General features: G+C 35.6%; 4 protein-coding genes, 1 long non-coding RNA gene, 1 other non-coding gene and 1 pseudogene across 13 annotated transcripts; 2 read left to right on the top strand and 5 right to left on the bottom strand.

Annotated features, from left to right (window-relative positions):
* On the bottom strand, nucleotides 4–4,483 carry LOC104711978 (annotated as a pseudogene).
* Nucleotides 6,807–9,268, bottom strand: LOC104711977. Of its 3 annotated transcripts, XM_019229747.1 has the most exons (6): nucleotides 8,798–9,268; nucleotides 8,443–8,511; nucleotides 8,040–8,345; nucleotides 7,665–7,953; nucleotides 7,469–7,558; nucleotides 6,807–7,371 (listed from the first exon to the last, which is right to left on the bottom strand). In XM_019229747.1, exons 1-6 carry the CDS (start codon nucleotides 9,041–9,043, stop codon nucleotides 7,256–7,258), a joined length of 1,116 nt encoding a protein of 371 aa, XP_019085292.1. In that variant the 5' UTR covers nucleotides 9,044–9,268; the 3' UTR covers nucleotides 6,807–7,255. The 3 variants fall into 3 exon arrangements, with proteins under 3 accessions (XP_019085292.1, XP_010427063.1, XP_010427064.1); XM_010428761.1 differs by lacking the exon at nucleotides 8,798–9,268 and having other exon boundaries at nucleotides 8,443–8,782; XM_010428762.1 differs by lacking the exon at nucleotides 8,798–9,268 and having other exon boundaries at nucleotides 7,665–7,947; nucleotides 8,443–8,782.
* On the top strand, nucleotides 15,628–17,434 carry LOC104711975 (universal stress protein PHOS32). The gene is made up of 4 exons (XM_010428760.2): nucleotides 15,628–15,896; nucleotides 15,992–16,101; nucleotides 16,196–16,314; nucleotides 17,053–17,434. The coding sequence occupies exons 1-4, from the start codon at nucleotides 15,722–15,724 to the stop codon at nucleotides 17,138–17,140; spliced, it is 492 nt and encodes a 163-aa protein (XP_010427062.1). The 5' UTR covers nucleotides 15,628–15,721; the 3' UTR covers nucleotides 17,141–17,434.
* Nucleotides 18,471–20,263, top strand: LOC104711974 (putative lipid-transfer protein DIR1). The gene is made up of 2 exons (XM_010428759.2): nucleotides 18,471–18,874; nucleotides 20,055–20,263. Exons 1-2 carry the CDS (start codon nucleotides 18,547–18,549, stop codon nucleotides 20,069–20,071), a joined length of 345 nt encoding a protein of 114 aa, XP_010427061.1. The 5' UTR covers nucleotides 18,471–18,546; the 3' UTR covers nucleotides 20,072–20,263.
* On the bottom strand, nucleotides 20,472–23,033 carry LOC104711973 (probable proteasome inhibitor). Its single transcript, XM_010428758.2, has 9 exons — nucleotides 22,768–23,033; nucleotides 22,495–22,666; nucleotides 22,235–22,381; nucleotides 21,780–21,854; nucleotides 21,617–21,697; nucleotides 21,158–21,189; nucleotides 21,000–21,072; nucleotides 20,792–20,872; nucleotides 20,472–20,702 (listed from the first exon to the last, which is right to left on the bottom strand). The coding sequence occupies exons 1-9, from the start codon at nucleotides 22,943–22,945 to the stop codon at nucleotides 20,630–20,632; spliced, it is 912 nt and encodes a 303-aa protein (XP_010427060.1). The 5' UTR covers nucleotides 22,946–23,033; the 3' UTR covers nucleotides 20,472–20,629.
* TRNAG-GCC lies at nucleotides 23,145–23,215 on the bottom strand. The gene has a single exon. It is a non-coding gene; the product is annotated as a tRNA-Gly (tRNA).
* On the bottom strand, nucleotides 23,445–25,847 carry LOC104711972. 6 transcript variants are annotated; one of them, XR_755461.2, is made up of 7 exons: nucleotides 25,478–25,845; nucleotides 25,267–25,383; nucleotides 25,017–25,184; nucleotides 24,803–24,901; nucleotides 24,516–24,685; nucleotides 24,312–24,441; nucleotides 23,445–23,783 (listed from the first exon to the last, which is right to left on the bottom strand). It is a non-coding gene; the product is annotated as an uncharacterized LOC104711972 (long non-coding RNA). The 6 variants fall into 6 exon arrangements; XR_755460.2 differs by having other exon boundaries at nucleotides 23,446–23,783; nucleotides 24,520–24,685; nucleotides 25,478–25,844; XR_002033231.1 differs by having other exon boundaries at nucleotides 23,447–23,783; nucleotides 24,312–24,393; nucleotides 25,478–25,841.

Raw genomic sequence — 27,534 nt, 5'->3', positions numbered from 1 at the left:
AGATAGCAATCAGTCAAGAGAATCGATTAGAGTGGTACAAATATCAATTTTATATTCTCTTGCGTGAGAGTCTAAAGTACTAATAATAAACCCTTCGATATGAGATGTAAGTACCGTTGGGTGCCTTCATAGCTTAGCTCTCTCATGTAAATTTAGCATTCACAAACTGGAATATCAAAATCCCTATCAGAAGAACACCCAGCTGCATTCCGATTTGTAGCATCACGTTCTTCAGGAAAGGCCACCCTTTCTCCGACCATTTCTTCTTCCTTTCCGTGCTCACCCTCGTCGTTCCTTCTTCCTGTGTTTCGTCTTCATCAATATCCTTTGTCTCATCTACTTCTTCTATAGTTTTAGACTCCTCTCTTATTTCTGTACCCACTTCGGTTATCTCCCCCGGTTTCTTGTCGAATAATCCTTTGAACTGCTTTCTAGCTTTGTTTTCCGCTTCCTGTGAGGTCAAACGAAACAACACAGAGAGATCTTCTTATATTAATAAGTATCGAAATTGGCAGAATATGCTCAACACATAAGTAGCCTGGGGTGGACATTTGGTTGAAATGGTTATCAAACACTGACCTGTTCCTTCTGCTTCAGTTTCAATAGAGCAGCTGTGGCATCAGCTTCCGATGATTTGTCCACTTTGATCATCTAAAACACAGACACATAAGTCATGTTAGTAAGCAGATTACCAAATCTATGGATTGGATTATGCTCAGCAGTTTTAGCATAATTTACCATATTGAAGTCATTTCTAGCGTCATCATACTCTCCACCTGCAATGTAAGCCATTCCGCGACGGTAGAGACCTTTCACATGGCCTGGCTTTGCTTCTAGGACCTGTTTGGAAATTGGAGCACTCTCAGACTCCGAACTTTTGATTTAAAAATAAAGCCTTTTCAGAGATTCTGTTTATCTGAAGGTTACCTTATTGCAAGTCTCTATAGACTTCCTCCACTCTCCCAATTTAAGCAAACATGCCGCAACATTCAGATGTAACATATTCTTCAAAAATCAGAGAGCAAGGATGCAAGAGCTAGTTAATACTTAAAACGACAATATGATAAAATCTAGACATATATATATCCTACAAACGTTATGAGAAGATGAAACTCACCCTTGTGTCACCAAATATTTTTCCTTCATCGTCATCTTGTGGGTTTACATGATTAAATTCCCTGAGTACCTGGTTTGTTTTTGGGTCACCTCTCAGACATGATGAAACAAAAGGCTAACTCTGGAATTGGTTAGAGCTTTGGATTATATACCTTTTCGTACTTTGCTTTTGCGAGCTCAAATTTTCCTTCTTTGAAAAGCCTGTTACCCTGAAAGTTCATAGTTTAATCAAGATTAGCTAAAAGAAAATTCTGTAATGGTACAATGTAGGAGTCTCGGTCATATTTTATATGGTAGCAGAATATTTGCTCCATACCGTGCTTCTGATCTTTTCTGCCTCGTCCATGATGCTCTGGAAGTTCAAACCAGTCCAGTCCTGTGACAAGGAAACTGGATTCATAAGAAATGGAAGCTTTTTACAATTTCTATGGTAGGCATTAACACTAGACCAACTTACTCTTGGCGTTTCGAAACCAAGAAGCTCAATCTCCCACTGAACATGTGCACCTTCAGGAACGCCAGGTGGTCTATCAGGAGAGAAAACAGTCAATTACTTCTTCATTAAGAGTTTATACGCTATCATGTATTAAAGTTCAGTGTGATCTGTACAGTTAAGAGTATGACCTTGGAAACTTGTCATATGCATAATCAGGGGGGCATGTAACAAGAGCAATCTCCCCAGGTAGCATCAAACGAGTACACATCTCAAACCCCTCAGGGACCTGCAAATATGACAGAATAATCTTAACCATGCCTGGAAATATATTTCAACTGAATCGTGTAAAGAACTTCACTAGGTTTTTCTATAAACGTGGAATTAACTAACCAGTCCTTCTCCTGAACTGAACTCTAACGGCTGATCATTATTGTCACTCTTGCTATCATAGAAGACAGTTTTCTCTTCATTGAGAAGCATGCCCTTGTAGTGAACGCTTAACCGGCTGTCTTGGAGAGGACAATCCATGGGAAACTCGCCTAATAAGTTGGTGAAATGTTGCGATCAGAATAGTCTAGCGGATAAGCTAAATATACAGAAAACAAGAGCTGGATTCTAGCATATCCGCCAGCAAGATGTAAAAGAATAAAACCAGTATCATGTTGACATTGATAGGAAAACAGTTACGAATAAAGTGTGAAACATACCTCTTCCATCTCGAATCCGACGTTTTATGAGACGTCCATCTCCAAGCATGTCACGCACCTTCAAAGCGCGAACTTGAATGTCAATCGCTCAGTCTCCCATTTCTTAGATGCTCAAAATACAATATAAGAAAATTGGATTACATAAGGTTTGTCTTTTTATACCTGAATGAAATGTACCAGTTCAACCTCAAAATGAACTTCCTCAAGGTCTTGATCGATATGCATCAAAGGAGAGTCAGTCAGGTACTGCTTGCGAACATATATAACTGCCTTCTCCTTCCGAGCCATAGTTCCCATTCCAATTTCAAGACCTTTAGGCACCTGCCTAATTGACGAGCAATAGTCAGCAATGTATTCCGCAGGACCGGATATGTATGGACAGAGAGTACAAAGCTAAAAACATGCCCCGTAAACTTAACAATCACCTCAGATTTTCCAAACGTGAAGAAATAAGGTTCTTCTGTGTGAGAGAAGATCACTTGTCCATCACCGGATTTAGCAGATATCCTAATATACACCACAAAAATGCATAAAAGTTCAATCTACGTCTCAGCCCACAAGGAAAAACAAGGTTAGGTGTTAGTTTGACCCAAAATGCTGAATGATCAAGAATTACATTACCTGGCTTTTACTTCATAAGGTTCTCTGGGAGATTCCCATCCCTCACCTTCATTTAGAATCTTTCATATAAAGGAAAAGCAATGCTTGAGCCATCAGAATGAACAAGAGAAATTTGTATCATATCATTCAACCTCTGCTTATTCATCCTTACACTACCCTTTCCCAAGCCACCAAACAGATACACCATCCCCAACCCAATTTACGTCTACAAATATGGAAAATCAGGTCCTACCTTCTTGACGACCCCCAGATCTTCACTTGCAATCTGAACATTAACACAGGAAAGGAAAGCTTAAGTCAAAACAGATGAAATGCAAGTTTTCAAAGTCTTTTGGCTAAGTAAAGCACTGTTATCTTGGTTTGTAATGAGATCTTGCCTTGGCTTTAAAAAAATCCAACAACTCAGTCTCAAAATGAAGCTCATCATCTTTTGGAAAATTCCCTGGAGCTGAGACTGGACAATCCTTCTCTGCATAATGCATTTCAGGTTTCATCTTGAACTGAAACAAAACACAAAAAAAGGCATAAAGACTTCTTCAGCCGTGAAGAATGGAGAAAGTGATCTCAAATAGCTAACAAGAATTTGGCGCATCAACTCATTGAAGTTCAGGAGACTCAACTAAATAAGCTTAAACCATATTCAGAAATCAAACTATGAAGCCAACATCCGTATAAAGAGTCACATCTTTGAAATATACAAAAAATGGTAAAGCACTCTAAAAAAGGTTATGTTTGACGCGAGAGGTGAGCTCGGTACACACACAAAAAAACTTTTATTTTTGAGTTTACCATAGCAATTTCACCCTTGTGCATAGTGGGAATTCCTTGGAGCAATCCGAGGATCATTTTGCTCTTCCCCAAGACATCTCTTATTGGTACACCTCTCCCTAAACATCAAACAACACATTTATGATGTCCCTAACAAAAAAAAAAAGCTCAAAGCAACTCCCTACTGAGAAATGTTTCCGTCAGTCTCACCTCCACATTCTGACCTCGTAGATTCCACTACTACACCATCAAGTGTCCGTACAGTGCAATGATAAATAACCTGACAAAAAAAACACACACATAACCATCAAAACTGACCACTCTCTTTAGTCTTTAGTCTCTCTGCCTCACGACAAGCAAACAAAAAAACCCCAAAATGGTAACCTGATCACCATCAACGGGGCTCGAATCACCTCCTCCAGGTCTAACCCACTGCTTTTAACAAGCTCCCTGGAACAATGTTCTTCCTCCTATTCAACAGATACAACTCTCAAAAATTAATGATCGATTCACTTAACTCCCAGCAAAAAAAGAAAATCAAACATAGATTCCAAAGGAGTTAGAACCTCTTATCGTCTTCCGTTTCGGATTTCTTCTTCTTCGGCAAGTAATTCTGCTCCGTCTGATCTCCCACCGCCATCGCCGATCAATTCCAAAGAGTTCCCAGAAGATTTTCGAATTAGGATTTTGAAGAACGCAAACCCCAGACTGAAAAGATCGAAGCGACGAAACAAAAACACCAAAGCTCTCTCTCTAAACCTTCCTCTCTTGATGACACTACTGGGGTAGCTCAACCAACAACAACTGTGGTAAATTTAATTATTCCACCACTCGACTCTGCTGATATGTTTAAGGATTAGATTTAATTTTCTCTTTTGAAGTCTTCTATTTGACTTTTACTAGTCTTAGCGGGCTTTAATATTGAACGGGCCTCTAATTGTGTAACAGCCCATGTTATTATTATCCTTACATAATTCTATAATTTTAATTTTATTTAACCTTAAAATTTGCAAATGGTTACAGTTAATTTGTTATGTTTAATGTGAATTTACAAAAAAAAAAAAAAAAAAAAAAAAAAAAATCAGTTGCACTTGTACGTTGGCCTAACAAGGCTAGTTGTGAGCTTTTCAGTCTTTAACAATCTGATGTAATTTACCCTCTAAGAGGAAACTATATCGGATCCGAACCACTCAAATGATAATGTATACATGTACATGAACACTTCAATTAAATATTGGAATTAGTATATCATTTTTGATCTAAAATTTGTATGACACAACAGATGAAACGAAAATTTGGTGATGGGTTGGTGGTTGTTAGTTGAGCAAATATGTTGGACTATTGAAAATTTCTACATGTGAGAACAGAACACCCATCCATTTTACTCAATTCTTTTCCCCTTTAATTTTGTTTTTCTTTCTAGACATTCCAAAATCCAAAACAGAAAATGAAAAATATTGACCAACCAAAGAAAAAGCCAAAACGAACAAGAATTGATTCATATTTATAGACAGATAGGTGCAAATAGGTCAACATGTTTCAATAATTGGTCTGCAGAGGGAAATAAACACATATTAGTGACAGAGGAGAGGAGGACTGAGGAGAAGTATATATGAAGTTGCATTTTAGAGCTATTATATTACAGTAAACACAAAGTTAATTAGTAATCATTAATATGTATGTACTACTAATGTTTTAACAAATCAAGCATCGTAACTTTCATTAAAATTCGCATTAACCAAAGTCCTACTGATTCGTTCGTTTATCATACGACATGTTTTTTTTCCATCTTAGCATTTATTGCGCATCTATCTCTCTAGTCATATTACCTTTTTACGCGATTCCCAAGTGGAACACAAATAGTAGTATAAGAGTAAAAAATGAATACTTCAAGATTGTAAACCCGAAAATCAAAATATAAAAACAGAGAACCAACATGTATATATGTAATGTATTCATCAGTTATTTTTCTTCAAGTGGAAGTGAAAGAAAGAAAAAAAAAAAGAAGAAGAAGAGGAAAGTAGAATAAATGCGGAGTCATGTGAGAATGTAAGTGGTTTTCAATAATGTTGTTATCCGAAGAAATTACAATAATTAAGAAGGCAACGAACGGCGTGAAGCAGTCAAAGCACAGAACACCAAATTTAACTACATGTGCGTCCCATTAACAATTAACATGGTTCACACAATTACGAACGGTCCTGGTGAACATAGAACCGGACTTGACTTGATGATTTTGTACTAGTCGTTTTGAAAAAAAAAAACTCACCGAGGAGAAAACCAAGACAACTAAAAACAGCTACCATTAACTCAATTGTCGACATTAGAAAATTGTCAAATATTTTTAATCTTAGCTAACGACAATAATAACAAATGGCTTAGGACAAAGTCTGCACGTTGTACCACAACAAAGAAGAAGACCACCATTTTCAGCATTTCAATCAAACCCACTTCTTTAACTGCTTGTGTGCTTCCTAGATATTTTATCTACGTACAGTATTACTTAATTAATTACTCTGCTTGAAAAGAATACATCAATACTAGGAGTGTATTATTTAATGGGTTGCCAAATTCCTTCCTTCACAGTTTTTTTGTTCCCTTCTAATCAAAAAACCCTTTTGTGTTGTTTTTTTTTTTTTTTGCCTCAATCTATGAGTCCGAATCCTAGATTGGAGCTGTGTTTTGTTGCTAATAAGTAATAACAAGGCTCATTAGGCGAGTATAACGAGAACAAAAATAGTTACCTTTCTTTTTGTTTTATCTGTGGTAATTACTTCTGTGTCAGTAGTATGTCTCTATTAATCCATCAGTGGAACGGAGAACATTACAAGAGCTACCAGATACTAACAAAATCTGATCAGTAAAGTTAACAGACGACAAAAAAAAAAAATTAACCTAGCACACCCTCCACCACCACCCGGAAAGGTTTATTCAAAAGATGAGCTCTTTAAAGCTGAGCTACAACCAATGGTGTGTACTTGTGTGTCAGCACTCAGCAGTAGTGTCTCAATGGTGGTGTACTTTTTTTCTTCTTCGTAAGAACATAACTTTATACTAGAGTACTAGTTGATCAAGGTAAGTACTAGTAATATTTTAAAAATATTAAATATGCTATAATACTTGTGTAAAAACAGTGTTAATTATTAAGACTTCGTAAGTAATGGGAAACAGAATTATATAACAATCTTTTTATTTTTACTAATACCTGTCCATTGCTTATTAAGAGTTGAGTTGAGAGAACAAAAGAGAAAGAGAGAGAGGAAGGTTGATACTAAAGCAACAGCCCGGTGACAGACTTAACATTTAATTTCTAAAAGAAAACCAAAAACAAAAGTCGCCTCTGGCCCTGTCTCTCTCGCAATGCTCTTTTCTTCAACTATCAGCCATCAATGGTGGTTAAACGATCCAAAACCTCGTCACTTCACATTCTCTATCCTTTCTTTTATTTCTTCTTCTTCTTCTTCCAAATCTTCCACTATCTATATATGAAAACCCTACTCCACTATTTCACTACCTGTCATCAAATCCTAGTCTTCTTATTTCTTTGTTTCTTCCAAACCCTAGTCTTCATCCTAAACACACCCAAAAGTCACGGAAACCAAATCGATCAATAAGCCCATTCCGATGGTAACCGAGGCTCGTTCACTGGCTGCTCCGCCCTAACACCACCGTGCAGCTGGCTTGAGAACCCACCATTGTTGCTCCTCTGTCTCCACGACACATCTGCATGATTAATTAACAAGAAATTAAACCAATTGATTATAAAATTGACTGCTTAAAATCACTTAAATAAGCACTCGAGGTCGAGATTTTATATTACCGTTGAGATTTCCTGAAGACCGGACTGGTTCGCCTACGTTCAGATTCAGGACCTGAGTAAGTCTAGCCGGAACCAAAACAGTCGATAGAGCTAATCACAAGAGTAAAAAAGAAAACATTTTCTCATCAGAACCCAATATAACGTTTGGATAACCAAAAATGAAACTTGGGAAAAATATGCTTTTTTTGGAACTTACTGGGCTTATTATCGTCACGAGACTCAGCTCTTGAAGAAGTGCGGTTAACGCTACGAGGTAAGAAGACTCCAGTTCCGGTAGAGCCACGTTTACCGGTTTGATCTCCGATGAATACAGCTCTCATAACATCACGCCTGGGAAGCTGATTAGACCATGCAGAAGACGACAAATCAACTGGACCACCAACATTTTTGTTACCATTATTATTAAGTCGTACTCCTCTGCTCTGATGCACCAATTGGCGATGATGATGATGTTTCATCAGCTGTTGCTGCTTTAGCTGCTGAAACTTCACAAGAAGACAAATACCAAAACACACCAATCAGCACAATCGCACACACAAAAAAAAAGACTCAAGAGATAATGATTCATTACTTGGATAGCTTGTAGCTTCTGGTACGGGAGAGATTGATGTTGATTGAAGTAACCGGTGCCGTTGTTAGGGTGGTTTTTAACGGCGGTGGCGGCGGAGGAGGAAAGTTTTGTGGGAGAAGCGAGAAGTCCTCTGCCACTACTATGGTAGTGTTCGTCGATGATACTCATCCTGGCTACTTCCTCCGCCGCGGCACAGTACAGATCCCACGAAGAAACACGAGAATCGCAATTCCGGTTCGATCTCTGAGTCCGGCAACAGCACCCAGTTCCGGCGACACACAGAGGCGAACGATTCATACCCAACGACTGAAGAACCATCAGAAAAAACAGAAAAAAGGTTTTTAAAAAACCGTAAGAAAAGAGAAAGACGATTGAGAACGGTTTAAGGTCCAAATCGAACTACCTTGTTGTTGTTACCGGCGGGAAAAGAGTGATGATCACCGGAGAAATCATCTTCCAGAGATGACTGAACCATCTGCCGAGTCAATCCGGCTAAGAACTTCTCATCGTCACTTTCCTTATCCATAGACCATGCGTTATTAGGCTTAACGGCAGAGCGAAAATCCCCAAATCCAAGACGAGGCTCGTAAGAGAAGGAGGAGTCATCAAGTTCGAGTCCTCCACCAGCGTTGTTTTCTTTCTCAACGAGAAAATCGTCGTCAGTGAGAAACTCAGTCGGAAGCCAAAACTCAGCATCGTCAGTTACGCTACAAGGTTCCATGGCTTTTTCTTGTTTGTTTAACTGATTTNGACTGAACCATCTGCCGAGTCAATCCGGCTAAGAACTTCTCATCGTCACCTTCCTTACCCATAGACCATGCGTTATTAGGCTTAACGGTAGAGCGAAAAGCCCCAAATCCAAGACGCGGCCCGTAAGAGAAGGAGTCATCGAGATCGAGTCCTCCACCAGCGTTGTTCTCTTTAGCAACGAGAAAATCGTCGTCAGTAAGAAACTCAGTCGGAAGCCAAAACTCAGCATCCTCGGTTACGCTACAAGGTTCCATAGCTTTTTCTTTTTTCTTGTTTTTGTTTTTGTTTAACTGATTTAGTTTTTACGGAGAGCGAAGAAGAGTTTATAAAAAAAAGAAACGGAGAAAGGAGGAGGTTGCTGCTTGTTTAAGTATCAATAATGAGAGAAATCTCAAGGGACCCAGTCTCAGGCGAGAAAACAAAAAAAAAACTTAGAAGACGAGGGAAAGAGACTGTGAGGGTATTTGTAGAAGGGAGAAGGAAGAAGAAGAAGACGTAGTGGTGGTGGTGGGGGAGGGGGAGAAGGTGTTATCTTGAATCGACGCGCCTACGGTTTATAAGAGGAGTTCACGCGCCTACGAGAGGGGTGGAAGAGTGAGAGAGTGGGTCCAACAAACTACTACAAGCCTACTACTAACTTCTTCGGAATAAAGCGAGTTGACTAAACCACGTGATTTCGGGTTATAACCGTAATTGGGCATAGCACGTGCCTTCCTTTTGTAGCATTTTTTTTACTTAATTACCCTTTACAACTTGTGTGATGAGGAGGTCTGGATTCACATTATCGAATGTGAAAGCGTGTATTATTCGTTGTATAAAATCCTGTTTAAGGATGTTTTTTTTTTTTCCTTCTAATTATGGTAGACAATATATAGACAAGTCGCGTCTCTTGTTTAGTACATGGAACATTATTCTTATTATTATTAATGGAAATGATTAGCCGTAGATTGAGACAGGGGTAGTATCGTAAAAGCAATTAAGGATATGGTGTGACAACACCAACACAACACAAACCGTCGTGGAAAGCGCGTCTCTTTAGGTTTTTTTAATTTGGGATACTTTCTCGAGACGAGTCCCGAAATGACGCTTTTACCCATTTGTAAGTTTAACAAAAATTCCTTTGGTTTTTTTTTGTTTATCAACGGTGCCGCCGAAACAACAGAAAAATCATTTTCAACTGCAGTGCACGACGCTGTGACGTGGCCAATAAACGTGGCGTGATTTGATTAGTTGGGTGTCGCAAGGTTAGACATTTGGCCCATCCTATGATCCACTTGGCAAAAGAGGGGTAACGAGATCTTATTCTTCGCGTACAAGTTATCTCTCTCATTTCCCACTAATTTAATTAAAAAAGCTAACTGATATAATTGATATAATCTTATATATGGTTTCTTATAAAATAAATGTCGTCAAATTATAGCGGCGATTATGTAAGTAAAAGGGTGACAGATCCCAAGTTTTAGTCCACTACTAATACATTGGATAAACATGAGATGTCACTTTTTTCTTTGGTTTTTAAGATGTCACTAGATTCTTCTTTTTGCAAATAGTAGATGTCACAAGATTGAGTGATGAAATATGTTAATTATGATTTATGCCTGTGTTTATCTAGTTTGATGGTATGAATTAGTACATAATAATAGAGGTTTACGTTTTTATTAGGTCTACATGTCATTATCATGTTTTATGTAAAAAAGAGTTCTAATTCCTTTTACCACTTCCCTTAAGATATTTTTCTCTAAAGTTCCTTCGTTATGTGGGTTTTAGCTTCGTATGGTTATAATTTGGCATAGTGTATGTATGACAAACAAAGAAAAAGGTGCTTAGTGTGCTTAAAAGTCTTCATTCCTAAATTACTAAGGTAGATGATGCGTTGGATTATGCTGACGGGGAAATGAATCTTAATTACTATGATTGGTCTCCACAAACTTTCCGAAATCAAAGAACACATTTCCAAAAAAAAAAGTAAAGTGAAAGCACGAAGAGAGAGACCTTGGATCTTATTAGTTTTCCCCTAAATACTAACAATTTCTCTTTTTTTTTTTTTTTTTCTTCCGCCGAAAGACAAAACGAAGTTATTACAACATCGTTTTCTACTTCTTTGACTTATCACGATAAGCAACTATTTATACCAACCAACTCAAACAAATATTATTATTGACCATGCTTTTAACTAGTGTGAATTGAAGTACTCCCACTCCATTATCGTAGGTTGTAGGAGCCTTAAACCAGAAAAAAGGTTCTTAAGAACTTCGTTTTGTGATACGATCAATTCTTTTTCCGTAACTTTAATAAAACAAAGTATACAATAAATATACACCGTTATGTGTGACCTAAAAACTAAAAAACATACATAGATAATTGTTGATTGATCTTTATTCCCCCGCCCATATAACGTGCATGACATGCTTTCCTGTCTTATGTATGTTAATAATATTCACTAATAAAGTCGAAGAGACCGTCGATCACAAGGATATATTTTTAAAAACATACAAACCTTAAAATTTGGTTCAGCAAATTAGTGACTTGCCGCCTTGCCGGTCCTGGCTAATTGTATTGCTTCCAAAAAAAAAATTATAAAGTGACTGAACATATTATTATTAATGGCTCTAGTTGGTGACGATCAGTCTTGTAGTTGTATGTTAGGTATTGTGTTTTAGGGGTTATGCGTTCCAACTCAAAACGAGGAGTAGATATCAATTTGATGATTCATATCTTTTGAATATGCTAAATATTAGGTGATTATGCTAAGACTCATCAAACTACGTACCTACATTATACGATATTACTATTAGATGTGAACATCAAAAAGACAAGCGTCGTAATTGTTTTTTTTATATATATAAATATAATTTAATTACTCTCTCACTAGCAGCAGNTTTTTTTTACTTCCGCCGAAAGACAAAACGAAGTTATTACAACATCGTTTTCTACTTTGACTTATCACGATTAGCAACTATATTTATACCAACCAACTCAAACAATATTCTTATTATTGACCATGCTTTTAACTAGTGTGAAGACGACTCCCACTCCATTATCGTAGGTTGTAGGAGCCTTAAACCAGAAAAATAAAAGGTTCTTAAGAACTTCGTTTTGTGTTACAGTCAATTCATTTTCCGTAACTTTAATAAAACAATGTTATACAATATACACCGTTATGTGTGACCTAAAAACTTAAAAAGATACATATATATAATTGCTGATTGATCTCTATTCCCCGGCCCATAAAACGTGCATGACATGCTTTCCTGTCTTATGTATGTTAATAATATTTACTAATAAAGTCGAAGAGGCCGTCGATCCCAAGGATATTTTTTTTAAAAAACATACAAACACACATTTGATTCAGGAAATTAGTGACTTGCCGCCTTGCCGGTCCTGGCTAATTATATTGCTTCCAAAATTTTATCATATTTTGATTGATTTGAACATATTATTATTAATGGCTCTTGTTGGTGACGACCAGTCTTGTAGTTGTATGTTAGGTATTGTGTTTTAGGGGTTCCAACTCAAAACGAGGAGTAGATATCGATTTGATGATTCATATCTTTTGAATATGCTGAGTATTAGGTGATTATGCTAAGACTCATCAAACTACGTACCTACATTCTAAGATATGACTATTAGATGTGAACATCAAAAAGACAAGCGTCGTAATTGTTTTTTTTATATATATAAATATAACTTAATTACTCTCTCTCTAGCAGGCTTAATTAGGAGCTTTTTTGCCAACTATGATCATGAGACAATTTTAAAAGATGTTGGGAAAAACATTTATTTCCTAAAGAACATGTAAACATGAGAATTTTAGTTCATAAATAATATACAAAACAGCATCGCGAAGGAGAATATAAATACGATTTGATGTTATTTGACATCAGAGAATTAAAGCCACATCACATGGACAACACGAGAGACTGTCTCTGAAGTCTGAACTAGACAAAAAAATCTTGACTGCATAATTTAACCAATGATTTTATTTTTATTTTAACTATTACTTCTCGTTATCTTGTTTATGTGGGTGGGTGGTGGAGTCCATTTTGATTTCGGTGACAATAAGTATATCACGATAAAAAATTATCAAATATTATAAATGCTTTAACGACACAAATATAGTATTTGGGGTTGGGGTGGGGGAGGTTACTTAAGCTCGTTTGTTTCCATAATTTCCTCTACTTTGCTTTTGTCTCTTTTAATATACTTTCATGTTTGTTTCCAAAAAAAAAATATATATATATATATATATATATATATATATATATATATATAATTGGCTGCAGCTTCTATTCCCAACCATAGAACCATATGGGACCTTCTCTTGTTTCCTCGTATATTCAATTGTGATTTAAAAAAAAAATATTTGGTGGATCATATAAGTTGCGTAGAACCTGCGATCCTTACTTGCTAATTACATACATAAATCTGATTACTAGTAGGTATATCATTATCGTTAACCTAACCTTGTATGTTTTTTTCGGAATTTAGTTTGTGGATTCTTTTTTTTTCTCTTGAATGGATTAACAAAGATATAGTTCACCATTAACAAAAAACTTTAAGATGACAATTGAAAAAATAAACTAAAAATGTTTTATTATATTTAAAGTTAAACAAAAAAATAATAACCTTACATGTAATCAGACAGCTAAATCGAATATATGTCCGGTACAAAGTCCGATCCATGGTTATTGCTTATGGATCCGCGCAAAACACGCAAAGATGGATGAGTTGTAAACTCAAAACAAACCAACGACAGAAAATGATGGATACAATGGAACATAGTATTATAATTTGCAGCTTTAATCGCAAAAAAAAGAGAGAAGAGATTAGGGGATTATATTAGTTGGATGGCACATGTTACCGTCACGTGCGTAGGCTCCACTGTTGTCACTCACATGCATACACGGCGGACCATACTCTTATGATCTCCTCAAAACTTTAGATTTCGCGAGAGAGAGAGTTACAGGATCTTCGCTTGTTTTTGCTTGCAATGTAAGCTAATTTAACGTATGAAAAGTCTACACAACAAAAAGGTTTGAAGCGCGTTCGTCAAAAAGTACATAACTCTTTAAAACTACGACTTCTAATCACTTAGCTAGGTTGGATCAATATGGTCAAATCCGACTCAAATCACATAGTTCCTCATGTTCATGTTCCCGACTCCATCCATATATATATATATTACATTAACCAAAGCCTTCATTCATATTATTCATAATTTCAACAAAACCGTTCAGTCATATAGCTTGACATGTTTCACTTGTTAGTGCCACCAAAGCCCTCAAACACACTCTCTTGTTGCCCTATAACTTAGACACTTAAAACACTTGTGGCCTTGTCACAGCCACAAATGTACTTGAAAATGTCAATTAATTGATAAACTAATTTTGCATCTGCCAGCAATTTACCTAAGGTTTCTTAAACGGATTATATACTACAAAACTACAATTTTAGTATTACTATTACTATTACAATTGTATGTATTGACCATAGTTGTTTTGATTCCGCACCCTAGTATTACTATTAGTTAGCAAAAAAGAAGAAGGTAGTAGTATTCATCTACAGAATTCACATTTTGTGGGTATGTAATCCATTAAAAGCCCCAATTAGGGCCCATCGAAGTTAAGCAACATAAATCAGCCCAAAGGCGCTTCTAAAATTACATTTAGTTAGCCCCATAGATAATCGAAGAAAGAAATTAATTAGATCAGAATCAGGCAGGAATGTTTCACAAGGTACAAGTTGATTGGTCTTGAAGAAGACAGAACTTTGCAAGGCAACGAAAAATACATAGCTAGACTACATCAAAACTTCCATTAAAAATATAAAAATAGTCGGCAATCTCCAATTTAAGATACTACTTAAACCGTAAGTTGCTCTGATCATCATATATAAACGTATTCATATTTGCGTTGACATGGAAGGTAAAAAAAAAACCTTTATCACTTTTGCAAATAGTCCTACTCGTATGATCAGTTCACATTCTGTTGGATACTACACAAGAGATTGCACGCTAAAATGAGTAAAATTAACGGACCACGACCTCGCCACTGTAAAAGCTTTTTCACCACACCGATATTTCTGATCTCACCAACTCGATTTTAGACAAAGATTGTTTGTGTGTTTACATTAATTTAGTCATTTTTATCCAATAATCAAAACGTGCAACTTCATGACAATCTGGCTTACAACTCAGCGATCACATGTCGATCCTAATCCACCGGTAAAACAAACTCATTTAATGTTAAAATACACTGCCAGAAATTTAATTTTAATAGTACTAAATAAAGTCATCTATTATAATGAGATCCTTGTGCTACTTTTGTTTAGCGGTGATCAGATTCAAAACATATCAACAACATACTCTATAAGATAATTTTTGCTATTAAACACCTCTAGAGTTTTATATAAATTTTTAAGATATATAATTTATAGACTAAATAAAATCTATATACAATAAAGATGAAAGTTTGTCAAAGTAAGCTTATTTAACAAAAAAGATTAGCTGTATTTTAAAACTCTGCAGTCAATGAATTTGTTAAACATTAATTATATAATACAAACTTGTACGTAATTGGATTCGTGGCTTAGTAATGCTTCTAAACACCAATAAAACAAGATTTCATTATGGATATGTCGGTTAAAAATCAAGAATAAATTAATTATTATAAGAAAAAGAAAGAAATAAACTCTCGTACTATAGGCTGATTGATACCGTAGGATAAGAAAAATGGACGGTCAAGATGCAAACAAATGAGTCATAATGGATCCTACATCGGATGAAGCATCGACGAAACTTCCAAAGTTGTATATAACTTAAAACGCTGTGAAGCTATAAAAGCTAACTTCTCACAAGTCACCACCACCACCATTTTAAAGAGAAAACAGAATCATCTCAAAAGGTTTCTTGAAAAAAAAAAAAATCAAGAAAGATGCCAAAAGACAGGAAGATCGGGATCGCCATGGATTTCTCGGAGAGCAGCAAGAACGCTCTTCAGTGGGCGTTCGATAACTTAGCAGATAAAGGAGACACTATTTACGTCATCCACACGCTTCCAATGTCTGACGATGAAGCTCGTAACTCCCTTTGGTTCAAATCCGGTTCTCGTAAGTTTCCTCCTACTTTTTTTTTGTTCTCTAATTCTTCTTATGGATTATACGCATGATATATCGGTTTGATCCGGTTTAATTTGGTGTTGCAGCTCTCATACCGTTGGTGGAGTTTAGGGAACCGGAGACTATGGAGAAATATGGTGTCAAAATCGACATCGCTTGTCTTGATATGCTCGACACTGGTTCGAGGCAGAAAGAGGTTTTTTTATCCGATTCAAAAAAAATACATTTGTTTCGTTTTTTATCTCCTAAAGAAACTAATTATTGGTGGTTAATTTATTAAAAATAAAAAGGTGCATGTAGTGACGAAACTGTACTGGGGAGATGCAAGAGAGAAGCTGGTTGATGCTGTTAAAGATCTCAAACTCGACTCTATAGTCATGGGAAGCAGAGGACTCAGTGCCCTTCGAAGGTAATTTTTTTTGTTTTACTTTTTCTTCATATAGATTCTGCTAATGGCTGATTAAGATTTAGCATTGATATGCGAGAATATAAGTTGTGAAATAATAGGGGGATTGATATAATTTGGTGTTGGTCCGAATCCACAGTCAAAAATATAGTTAGTTACCTGGACAATGACAAATACTAGTAGTCGCCTTTGAGTCCATGGTTTAACAATCTAAAACCACCATCTCATTTTCCTTTTGAGTAGGTTTTTTACTTGTATTATAATATATCAAACTTCAATATTTTTTGTTAATACAAAATTTATGTTTTAGAGGAAGAATAAATTAAATGTTTGACTTCTATGATAATTAAGGCCAAAAAATTAAAATAAAAAGAATCTTATGATAGTTACTTCCAACCTAAAAGTGGATAAGGTCAGTGTAAAACGACAATGGATGGATTAACTTTTGGTTTAGGTTTTAGCTTTGATTTTTGTCGTTGTGTCATAGTATAATTTAAGAAAACAAGATTTTGTTTTTAAGTCGGCAAGATTTATTTTAAAATCTAATAAATGGTTACAACTTTTTTCTTTTCTTTTCATCACACTTGTCTTTCATTTATTCCTGAATTTATCATTGGTTAGTCTCACAAATCTGAACCGTTGGTTTTTTGTTTGTTTGTTTGCGAGTGTGTGTAATGAACTTATTATTTTCCAAGTGTAAATGACTACTAATAAGAATAATTTTCAATATATATGGAACAGGATAATAATGGGAAGCGTGAGCAGCTTTGTGATACAACACGCGCCTTGCCCTGTCACCGTTGTCAAGGATAACGATTCTCATCACTAAAATAAAACGAGCTGTCTTATCTCATCATCATATGTCCCTCCTACCAAAATAATCATCGCCATTTATGCTTTGAATAATAATGAAACAACATCTTTGTTGGTTGTATTTGTAATTGACAAACAAAAAAAAATTAAAGGAGTCCTACAACTTTTTTTTTGTATTAGTTTTGGGTTTTCTTGCTTATGATTTCAATCATGTTCGGTGTGTTTTGCTGGAATCACTCCATGTGATTTGCTTCAACATGTTGTGGGCTCGATTACATAGTTTTGTACATCCAAAAACATTTAAAACTAATTTGCCTTACAGAAGTCACATGGGGCAGTTGGATTCTTTCACATTGATCGATCATTGACTTATGGAAAACAAATATTAGAATAATTTCAGGAAAGTTTCGACAGAAAGATTTACATAAAAAAGTTAGATATATCATATATACATATGAAGGAATAATTTATCTTTTAATGGCGATTTATTTAATTTGCACGCCATTGTAATGAATGATCGTTCCGTTTGGAATTTGATGAGATTGATTACACAAATGGGAAACAGATCGTAGAACGTTGAGAGGTAACCAATCTCATCCACGAGCCCAAGTTATACGGGCCAGCTGATTTAAAGCCCAGTTTCTAGTATTTACAGAAACAGAGCAAACTTGATCAATATATTTTACCAAGAATGTCACTGCTTCTTGTAATAGTAACCTTCAACCGATTTTGTTTAGTCCTTTGATTCGATCTGCCTCGGTTTATGTCCCACCCTTCGCACAAATCTTGAGCCTTCCAAGTTCCAACACAATAGACAGACACAGCCAGCCAATCTCACAGTTTCCTCTATTCGGTTTTCAATTCCATCATCTTTGCTATTCATAATTATGTAAGTAATAACTTGTGGTACAAGGTTCTTGACGAATAAATTCAAGCTTCTTTGGAGAGGTCTAGTCACTAAATGTCCCGCAAAAAAGTTTTGGACCATCGTGTGGTAATACTTAGCATCCACCATACGATTAACAAACAATAGTATTAAAAGAGAGATCAAAGTAGTTTCATCTGTTCACTTCACATTAACAAACAATAATAATATTAAAACAGCCACAAGGACGGTGATGACACAACTCCCACAAATCCACCATACTATTTGATAATCCCAAATAAGCATTATGAGGTTTGTTCACTGATCTCTCAGACATCAACACCTGTTATTTATGTTGTTGGTAAGAACACTATCTCCTGACTCCCTCTCAGGCTCTCACTCAACTCAAGTGCTTACTCCACTACCTTCAGTGCCTCAAATCTGCTGATTATCTTCCGCTATATAAATCACACATTCACGAATGCAATTCAAACCCACAACACAAGATCGACTAAACACACAATCTTGAGTATTTTCAAACATCTCCAAGAAAAAAAATGGCATCTTCCTTGAAATTTCTCTGCATTCTTGGCATGACCCTCCTGGTCGGAGCTGTCGTTGACGGTGCTGGGGAGTGTGGTAGATCTTCGCCGGACAATGAGGCGATGAAGCTGGCTCCATGTGCAGGTGCAGCTCAGGATGCTAACGCCGCCGTGCCAGGAGGTTGTTGTGCTCAAATTAAGAGATTTTCTCAGAACCCTAAATGTCTCTGTGCCGTTCTTCTTTCCGACACGGCCAAAGCTTCCGGTGTCCAGCCTGAGGTTGCCCTTACCATCCCTAAACGCTGCAATTTCGCTAACCGCCCTGTTGGTTACAAGTGCGGACGTAAGTATTTTACAATATACTGTATCTGACTTTATGTTATATATATTTACATTCTGCTTGTTACTTAATTTTCATTAAATATAATGACTAACTAGAATATGATCCGTGCTAGAGCACGGGTTAAAATTCTTTCTTTTTATTTATTTGGTAATTTTTATTTAAAACATTGTATATATGATTATTTTATTTGTTGTAAAAGTTTTTTTTTTTTATGGAATACTATGGCATGAAATCATATTCTGAATATGACTTATGTAAATAATATATATTCTGTAAGATATTCTTGTATATCTAGATTTTGACCCGGGGTATAACGAGATTAAGTTGTGTGATAAAAAATAATTTTTGTTTGTTTTTATTTGATTTGTTTAGTGTTTAAAATTATATATTGTATTTTGATTGTTAATTCTATGACTTAACCTATATTATAGCGCATATTAATTTTAGGACCAAATATGTAACATATGTTTGTCAAAATTATCGTGACCGAGAAAGCCTACCAAACAACATTATTCCAAACTTAAATTTAATCCGAGAAATCATATTTTTGAAATTTTAACCCGTGCTCTAGCAAAAAATCATATTTCTTGAAATTTTTTCATATTATAGTGACATATTATTGACCGTGCTATAACAAATCAAATTAGAGTGTTTATAATTTTTAATTTTTTGATCTATCATATATTTATGATATTCTTAAAAATATCAAATTAAACTATTTTGAAAGATTCCAAATTAAATTATTTTAAAAGTTTATTATAGTATATAAAACTATACAATTCAACAAAAGAAATATATAAAATGAATTTAAATATTCAAATTTTGATACGTTACTCAGTCAATATTTTCTGATAAAGTTAGGTAAGATTGTATTTTTAGTATAATCGGAAATCACTTATAATCTACGGAAGAGTGATTAATTTCTGAGATTTTTTTGTCTATATATGGTTAGTTAAATATTCTTTGAGATTTTATTTTATTCTTTGGAATATACTTTTCAAGAGGATCATAATCCTAAATCTATACAACCTATCAAATAATTAATCCATATAACCTATCAAATAATTAATCTTAGTTATAACCTATATTAATATTATATAGTCTACCAATTTGAAGTCGTGTACTTCCGTTTTATTAAAAATGGGATGTTGTTTTGTTTCTTGTTTCCTTTTGCTTACAGCCTACACACTTCCGTGAAGTGTTGACGATTAGAAAAGGATGAAGGAGCCATAACTGGGCTTTATGTGGAAGCCTGGAGTTTACTTCTACTATGTCTCCATGTACCGTGTATTATATGAATAACAATAATGTTTATACTGTATGTATCAGTGTGATTGGTAATGGATCTCTATATCAATATATATGATATGATTTCACTCTCTATTTCAATTGATTTTCTTAACGTCGTTTTGGCAACACTAATACAACTTAGTTACAAGTCGATCTATCACCAATAAACTCATTGAAACCAAAGCGAAGTGTAGTTGAAGCAAAAGAAGATGATGCTCTAGTTTTCAAAATTCCCTATATATTCAAGCGATTGTCTCTCTATATGGCGACCAATTCAGACTTGGCCAAAGGAAACTTAAAAGCAAACTAAACTAAACAAAAACTTTATTTATATTTATTTAAGTTATAAACAATCAGCTGGGGGAAAAAACCAACACCAAGGGAAAACAAAACAGCTGACAACAAGCAAACCAAGTCTATATGATAGTTAGTTACTACCAGACTCTAAGTGGTGCACATACTTTACTATATAAAATCTGAACCGCCGGGAAAATGCTCGAGATCTGGATGCCCGCCTCCTGGCCTTCTTGGAGGTTGCCTACACACAGTTCATAAAAACAAGAATCAAAACCTTTTGCAAAACAGATTTTGGCTGTAAAATTTAGTAAAGATGCACAAGATTACTACCTTGTGAACCGGCCTGGCTCAAATCCTGGAACACCGGGTGGGCCATAAGGATCAAAACGAGCACCAGGAGGTGGCACACCCCTGTCAAAACCAAAACAAGATCCATGGTTACTTATTTGTCAGAAACAATTTAGAGAGCTTTTCATGTGTTCAAATATATGGCTGTGTATATGTATGTGCATCTGTGTGAAAGAAAGAGAGATTTTACGGTTGTGGCGGTCCCATGAAGCCAGGTCGATCAGAACCATCACCAAATGGGAAAAAGCGAGGATCACCAGGCCCTGCAGACCAAACACAATCAGTTTAACAACTTATAATCAAGCAAGCGGTTAAAATATCTCGTTTCTCAAGAAGGATTGCTCTTACCTACAAGCATGCTTCCATCCCCAAAACCACCCCTGGGAAGATATAAATAATAGAGAAATTTAACAATTCTACCACATCTTTATCACTGTAGTTTTCAAACTACCACATCTCAAAACTCTTTTCTAAAATACCATAATCATTAAATAAAATGACTATAATACCCTTAGCAAAAAACTAAACAAAAATATTTATTATTTTATTCATTATCTTTCTCTCTCATGTCTCATCTCATATTTGTCTTTACATACATGTGACATTATATCGAGGTTAGTTTCGTCTTTTTATCTCAACCCTTGTGGTAGATCATAAAAGGTTTTTAACTTGTGGCAGTATTGAAAACTTTCAAACCAAATGTGGTAGAGTTAACAAAATTCCCTAAATAATATGTGGTGAGTGAAATTAAAAATGAAATGAAGTCATACAGTTGTATTATAGAAAGCATAAATATTGATAACACACCTTCCAGGGTACATTCCAGCACCTGGGCCAGGGAAGAGATCACTGTAACCTCCATTACCGGGTATCGGAGGAACTACCACCCTAGGAAATAATAAAGTCAATACGCGATACGTTTAAGTTTCTGTAAGAGTAAGCACAGAAAAGTAGAAGTTGATGTATATACCCTGAGGGGTGAATCTGAGGGCCTAATGGATTAGGCATATCAAGGTAAGGTCTAGGCTCTTCATTTGTCTCAGAGCTGCAGGCAAACCAATGATAAAAATGGGGAACTTAGAATATACTTCAAGAATAAGGAAACATATCATCCTGGTCCAACTAACAAAATGCCTCCACAAAACGAAATTTCACAAAGAGAAGAACTACATGTACCACAAGTCAAAACCTTGTTCACTTGAATAGACTCACAAAGTCAGTATACTCTGTGACACATTAATTCAGTGTGTTTTAAAGCATATACAAAACAACTATATGAATGAGCAAATCTATGTTTACTACGCCAATAGAGTTAAGTGACACTGCAAGCTACAACAATTCATACACTAACTCAAACACTACGAGGCATCTACGAACAGCTTATGAGCAATAGAAAAATTCTAAGTGCTTGATAAAGGAATCCACCTGGACTGAGTTCTCGAAGAAACAGGTTTGGGTTTTGCATCAACCTTATCAACAATTCCACTCTGCAAATCACTCACCAACTTGTCCAAATTCTTGAACTGCGCAGCGTAATTCCCCTCGTTGCTCTCCTGAGCATAATCCTCAACTCTGCACACAAAAAAAAACAGAAAACTTTACTACCCTCTCAAGATTTTCACACAAAGAATCACAATCGATCACCACAACAACAAATATAAAGAGAGAGAAGAATCATGACATACTTAATCTCGAGATGAGCAGGTTCAGCTCCACCATCAGCTATGGCATCAACAACAAGTTTATCATCAATCGACAAACACTTAACCAAAATTTTCTTCGATCCTTCCTTCGGATTCGCATATACAAACGCGTACTCTCCCTCAAATTCGTTCCATCCGTCGATACCAACATCATCTAACAAAAAAATCAATCAGAATCCTAAAACCTAAACCCTAGAAAAAATCGAAGAAGCTCCTAATCCCCTAAAACCCCCAAAAATGAAACAATTAACTAACCCTGAGACGAAGAAGAAGAGAGAGCGTCGTCGGCGAAGGCAGGCCGTCCGGTGGCAGTGAGGATGTAACCGGAAGAGATGAAAGAAGCGTGAATAGCGAAAGCGACCTTATCGTGTTTGTTTCGAAAAGGAGGTCTAGCTAATCTGATCATAGCCATCACCGTCTCCGAATTCGCCATCGATTCCGTCACAAGGAGTTGTTCCGAGAGAGAGTTGAGTGTTCTTCAAAAAATTTTGATCTTGGGAAAGAAGAAAAGAAAACCAAAAGTTATTAATGATGTAATAATGCCTTTGTTTTTGTTGAAACAGTATTGGGCCTATTTTGAAACAGCAGTATCGGGCTTGTCTGCAAAATAAAAGAGAAGGCCTAAAAACATTTGCACCAGCCGGGAATCGAACCCGGGTCTGTACCGTGGCAGGGTACTATTCTACCACTAGACCACTGGTGCTTTTTTGAAAGCTAACGTGTATAAAGTTAAGTGACAATAAGTTTTAGAGGTTGGTCTTTGGGGTTTGTCGGCCGATCCATTTGGTATGTTTACTTTATCATTGGTATAATATTAAATTTTAACTAGGATAGTATCCGCGCTACACCGCGGGAAAGATTTTTGTGATTTTTGTTTTTTTTGTGTAATTTTAATTATTGTGTGGTTATTTTTTCTTTCTTTTTCTATTATGTGTTGTTTTGTATGTTTGTGTTGGATTAAAGATTTATTATATCTTTAGCATCTTATTTGTGAATTGTTTTGTGGATGATTCAATTGTGTGGTTTTGATTCGTTGTATTTTTTTTTTTTTTTATTGATGTAGATTTTTTTAATGTCAATTAAGGTATAATTATGTACTTGGTTTGGAAGTGCTTTTTGTTTTTTTTTTCAAACAGTGACTGTTGTTTGTGGAACAAGGAACAAGCTTCCCATTAAGGATAATAAGGAACCGATACAAACTTGGCAGTTCGAGCACATGCAAGGAGCGTATCTTTCTTTGCTTTTGTCTCTTGTATCTTGCTCTCCAAGAGCTGCAATAAAAAAGGGACAACAACAAACATTTTTACAGAACTCAGTTTTTTAAGAATTAAACTTCGTCATAAGCAATTTCAGCTATGGAGAAGGAGGCATTCTGAAAATGAATATAAGAATCTGAATCATCTTCTACATAATGTCCATACAGATACATTAGTTTCTTAGTCACTCTAAAAAAGTGGAGAGAGATACTTATCATATGAAATTTAGACGGAGGCATCATAAGTCAACTATTGTCCCTATCTCTAAGCCATTCTAACGTAATGGTGGTATGAAGAAAATCATGTATATATGATTCTTTGTTTTGTTGACTAATGCATTGACGATAAATTCATTTAGTTATAGCCCTAAAGAATCCTACAGTTTACAGTTAGTATAAATATATGGATAAAAATGGTGATAACTAACCCTTGTCGACAACACCTTTCTGTTGACTCTCATTTACCAAGTATAGTTTCCAGACAGCATCATTGGGAAATCAGACTGACTTGCATTAACCAAGTAAATAAGTAAAGAAGACTCACCAGAATTAAGATAGAGGATGATCCTTATACTTTACAGCATGAGTGATTGAGAGATCGATAATTCCAAGGGAAACAGAGAGATCTGTTCAGACGAATTCGAAGAAGAAAAAAAAGAGAGACACTCCAACACCTCAAAATCAAATCTTGAAACTTTTCAGACAAAACATCAAGAAACTGAAATATTGGGGTCTGATCAGAACTTACTTACAGAGTTGTTGTGTTGTGTTATGCCTCGTCTTCTCCGTTCAAATCCTTTAAAGGGTTTTTGTCTCCATCTCTGTTTCTCTCTCTCTATCTAGAAGTTATCTCTGTGTCTCGTACAGCACGCGGAAACCAACTATGTTGTCCTCCGCTCCACGAACACGAACATATCTCTTTATTTTCACCATTTTTATATTCAGATATAATACTAATACTTATGGAAACTGTTTTATTACTCTGACTACAAATTATAGAATAAAGACACATTAATAGCAAAAGGAAGAACAAACCTTGTTGTCTTGGTTGCAGTCAAGCTTAAGAAACACCATATCCTGGTACTTCTCAGATAGCTCTTTGTATTTGGGAGCAATCACTTTGCAAGGCCACACCTGCAGAGAGCCCAATGAGTTTGAAAAAAAAAATGAGAAACTTAGATTACTCAGCCTGACCTTGCTGCATCAATGACTGCAAGCAAGTCTTCATATTTTGCCCCTATCACTTTACCTCAAACTTTTTGCCGTCTTGGTAAGTTTGTGTAGAAGGTGTTAACTCAACGATGTGATCACTAACACTAAGTATCCACTCCATCTCTCTTCTCCACATCTCCTTTTTTTCCCTCGGAAGCGGCTCTAATCTCCATAGTTGCCCAAAAATAAGATAGTCTTATTGTAGCTACAAAATAAGAAACATGTAATTCAACACTTTTGAGTTCAAACAAACACACACAAGATAGTCTTTTTTTTTTCTAACTTACCACATAGATTAGTGATAGCGTTGGAGATGGCTAAAGCCGTACACACGCCTTTGCCAGAACCTGACATATCTTCACCAAGCAACAACTTTACAAATCTCTCCTTCATCATATCCACATCTAATTTCAAAATCAGATCAACAAATTAAGAACTTTCTCAACTCAAATTCTGAATGGGGCTGGAAAATTGGTTAAAAATAGTAAATCAACAAACCTGACGAAGGAGATCGAATTGAGACAAAATAACCTCCGCAGCCTCTCTATCGAAAGAGCCGAGGATAGAAACAACGAATAACACCAGACGGAATAGCAATTAACAAAGTCGAGATCTTTATTAACACATTGAACGAATCATCAGCTTCTCTTCTCCTTCTCCGATTCGCGAATACACTTCTCTTCTCCTTCTTGTTCGATCTTCATCTTCATTTAGCCATTGATTAAACGCAGTGTTACAAATCGTTTTTGATTTCTTTTGTCCACAGCTGTATTATTTGTTATAATTTGATAGGTTGTTGATTTTCATTGAGGTGTCAACACCTGCTTCAATACAGAAGCTGAGGTGTTAAGTTCTGGAAAGAATCATTGTGTTTTTATTGTATTGATAAGGATCTGATTTACTATTGGATTTTCACGTATGTGTTTTCAAGCAAAAAGAACTTTATTTTGGAGATATTATCTAGTGCAAAAGTTTGTCTCGTATTCGTAAGGTAATGATGTTCGGTCCGACTAGTATTATTTTCTTATTCAACCAGACTTTTGGTGCTTCATTTGGGGTATAATAACATGTTTTTCTTATGATCCATTTGATTTCTACTATACTTCTCCATTTATCAGTGCATTACACGAGACGAGACCGCTTAGTGGAAGAAACTTCAGTAGTATTTTGTATCAAATATCATCATGTGAAATTTGACCTTTCTCTCTCACAAATGATTTTGAGAGTATCTGATCAGATATTGGACAGCACATGAATTTCTAAGGTAACTTAGATTTACACCAAAAAAAAAAAGAAGCACGAGCTTCATGTGATAATTATTCTTCGTTAGGAAAAAATGGTATCGATACTTGATAGAGACCTCAACCAGACTTGTAGTTGAAGCATGCAGCACTATTACATAATTTGACTTCCCTTGGACGAGGTACCTCACATTGGTGTGTGGTCCTTGTGTTAGGGAAAATTTCACGTTAGATGTATGTGGTGGTGGGAAAATGACATAAAACAAGATGCTTTGATTTTAACTACACCCACAAAATCTTAATTAGCTTTACCATTTTTTCAATTTAATTCTTGCGAACTACTCGTGATATTTTTTATTCCCTGCCACCTATAGACGTCATTTGTTGAACTTGTGAAATTTAGCTTCAATAGTCTTAGTCTATTACAAACAACGAAGTCCGTAATGTGTTAATTAAGAGGAAGCATTGCGTGACTTCACTGAGTTTTGTAGACATTGTTTTTGTACCAGTTTCTGTTTCAATGGCTATGTAAACTCTTTTTCAATATAGTTAAGAAAAATATATGTTAAAGAAAACAAACTAAGTGTGGACCAAAAAAAAAGAAAAAAACTAAGTTAGTTAACTAGTATTACTTGAAAATGATGCTATCCCTCAGTGTTTCTAAGTCTGATTCAGGCGGAACAACCAATTCCATTCGGAGAAAAATTTCCCATTTGTGATTTCACCATGGTCAAAATAGAATACTTGTAGTTTGGTGATTTATTGATGTCGTTGTTGTGCGACCATCTAAATCCAAACCATATAATACATGTTATTACCAACAAATAATATTTTCAAATAGACAAAATGACTTAAACTCTATATAACCTATTTAAATATAAGATATACATTTTTTGAATGAATGTAAAGTTTATACTCAACCAAAAAATTGTGTTACGTTATATGCATCCTTCATCCGAATGTTTTTTAAGAAAATAAACAGAATTGATCAATATCTAAGACTCACGATCGGATTCAATTTCATTACATATGACTATATACTAGAGTCAGTCAACGGTGGTAGCAGCACTATGGGAAAAGGTAATCCACTTTCCTCAAACATAGCCACTATAGTTCAGACATGATAAGAGTTGACTCATAATCCAATAATTAATTGGTTCTTTAATTACTATGGAAATGATGTTTTTTGGTTTTGGTAGCAAATCCACTAAAGATTCACAACTTTCTCCTGATATATATCACCACTAAGCTACCACTACCACTTAAAACTCATTTAATAAGACTTGATTGGTCTGATGACCACATCCATGATAA

This window comes from Camelina sativa, chromosome 9 (assembly GCF_000633955.1).
Source record: "Camelina sativa cultivar DH55 chromosome 9, Cs, whole genome shotgun sequence".
In the NCBI taxonomy this organism is placed as follows: domain Eukaryota; kingdom Viridiplantae; phylum Streptophyta; class Magnoliopsida; order Brassicales; family Brassicaceae; genus Camelina; species Camelina sativa.
Note: the sequence above shows the minus strand (reverse complement) of the source record. Positions and strands in the feature narration are given on the sequence as shown.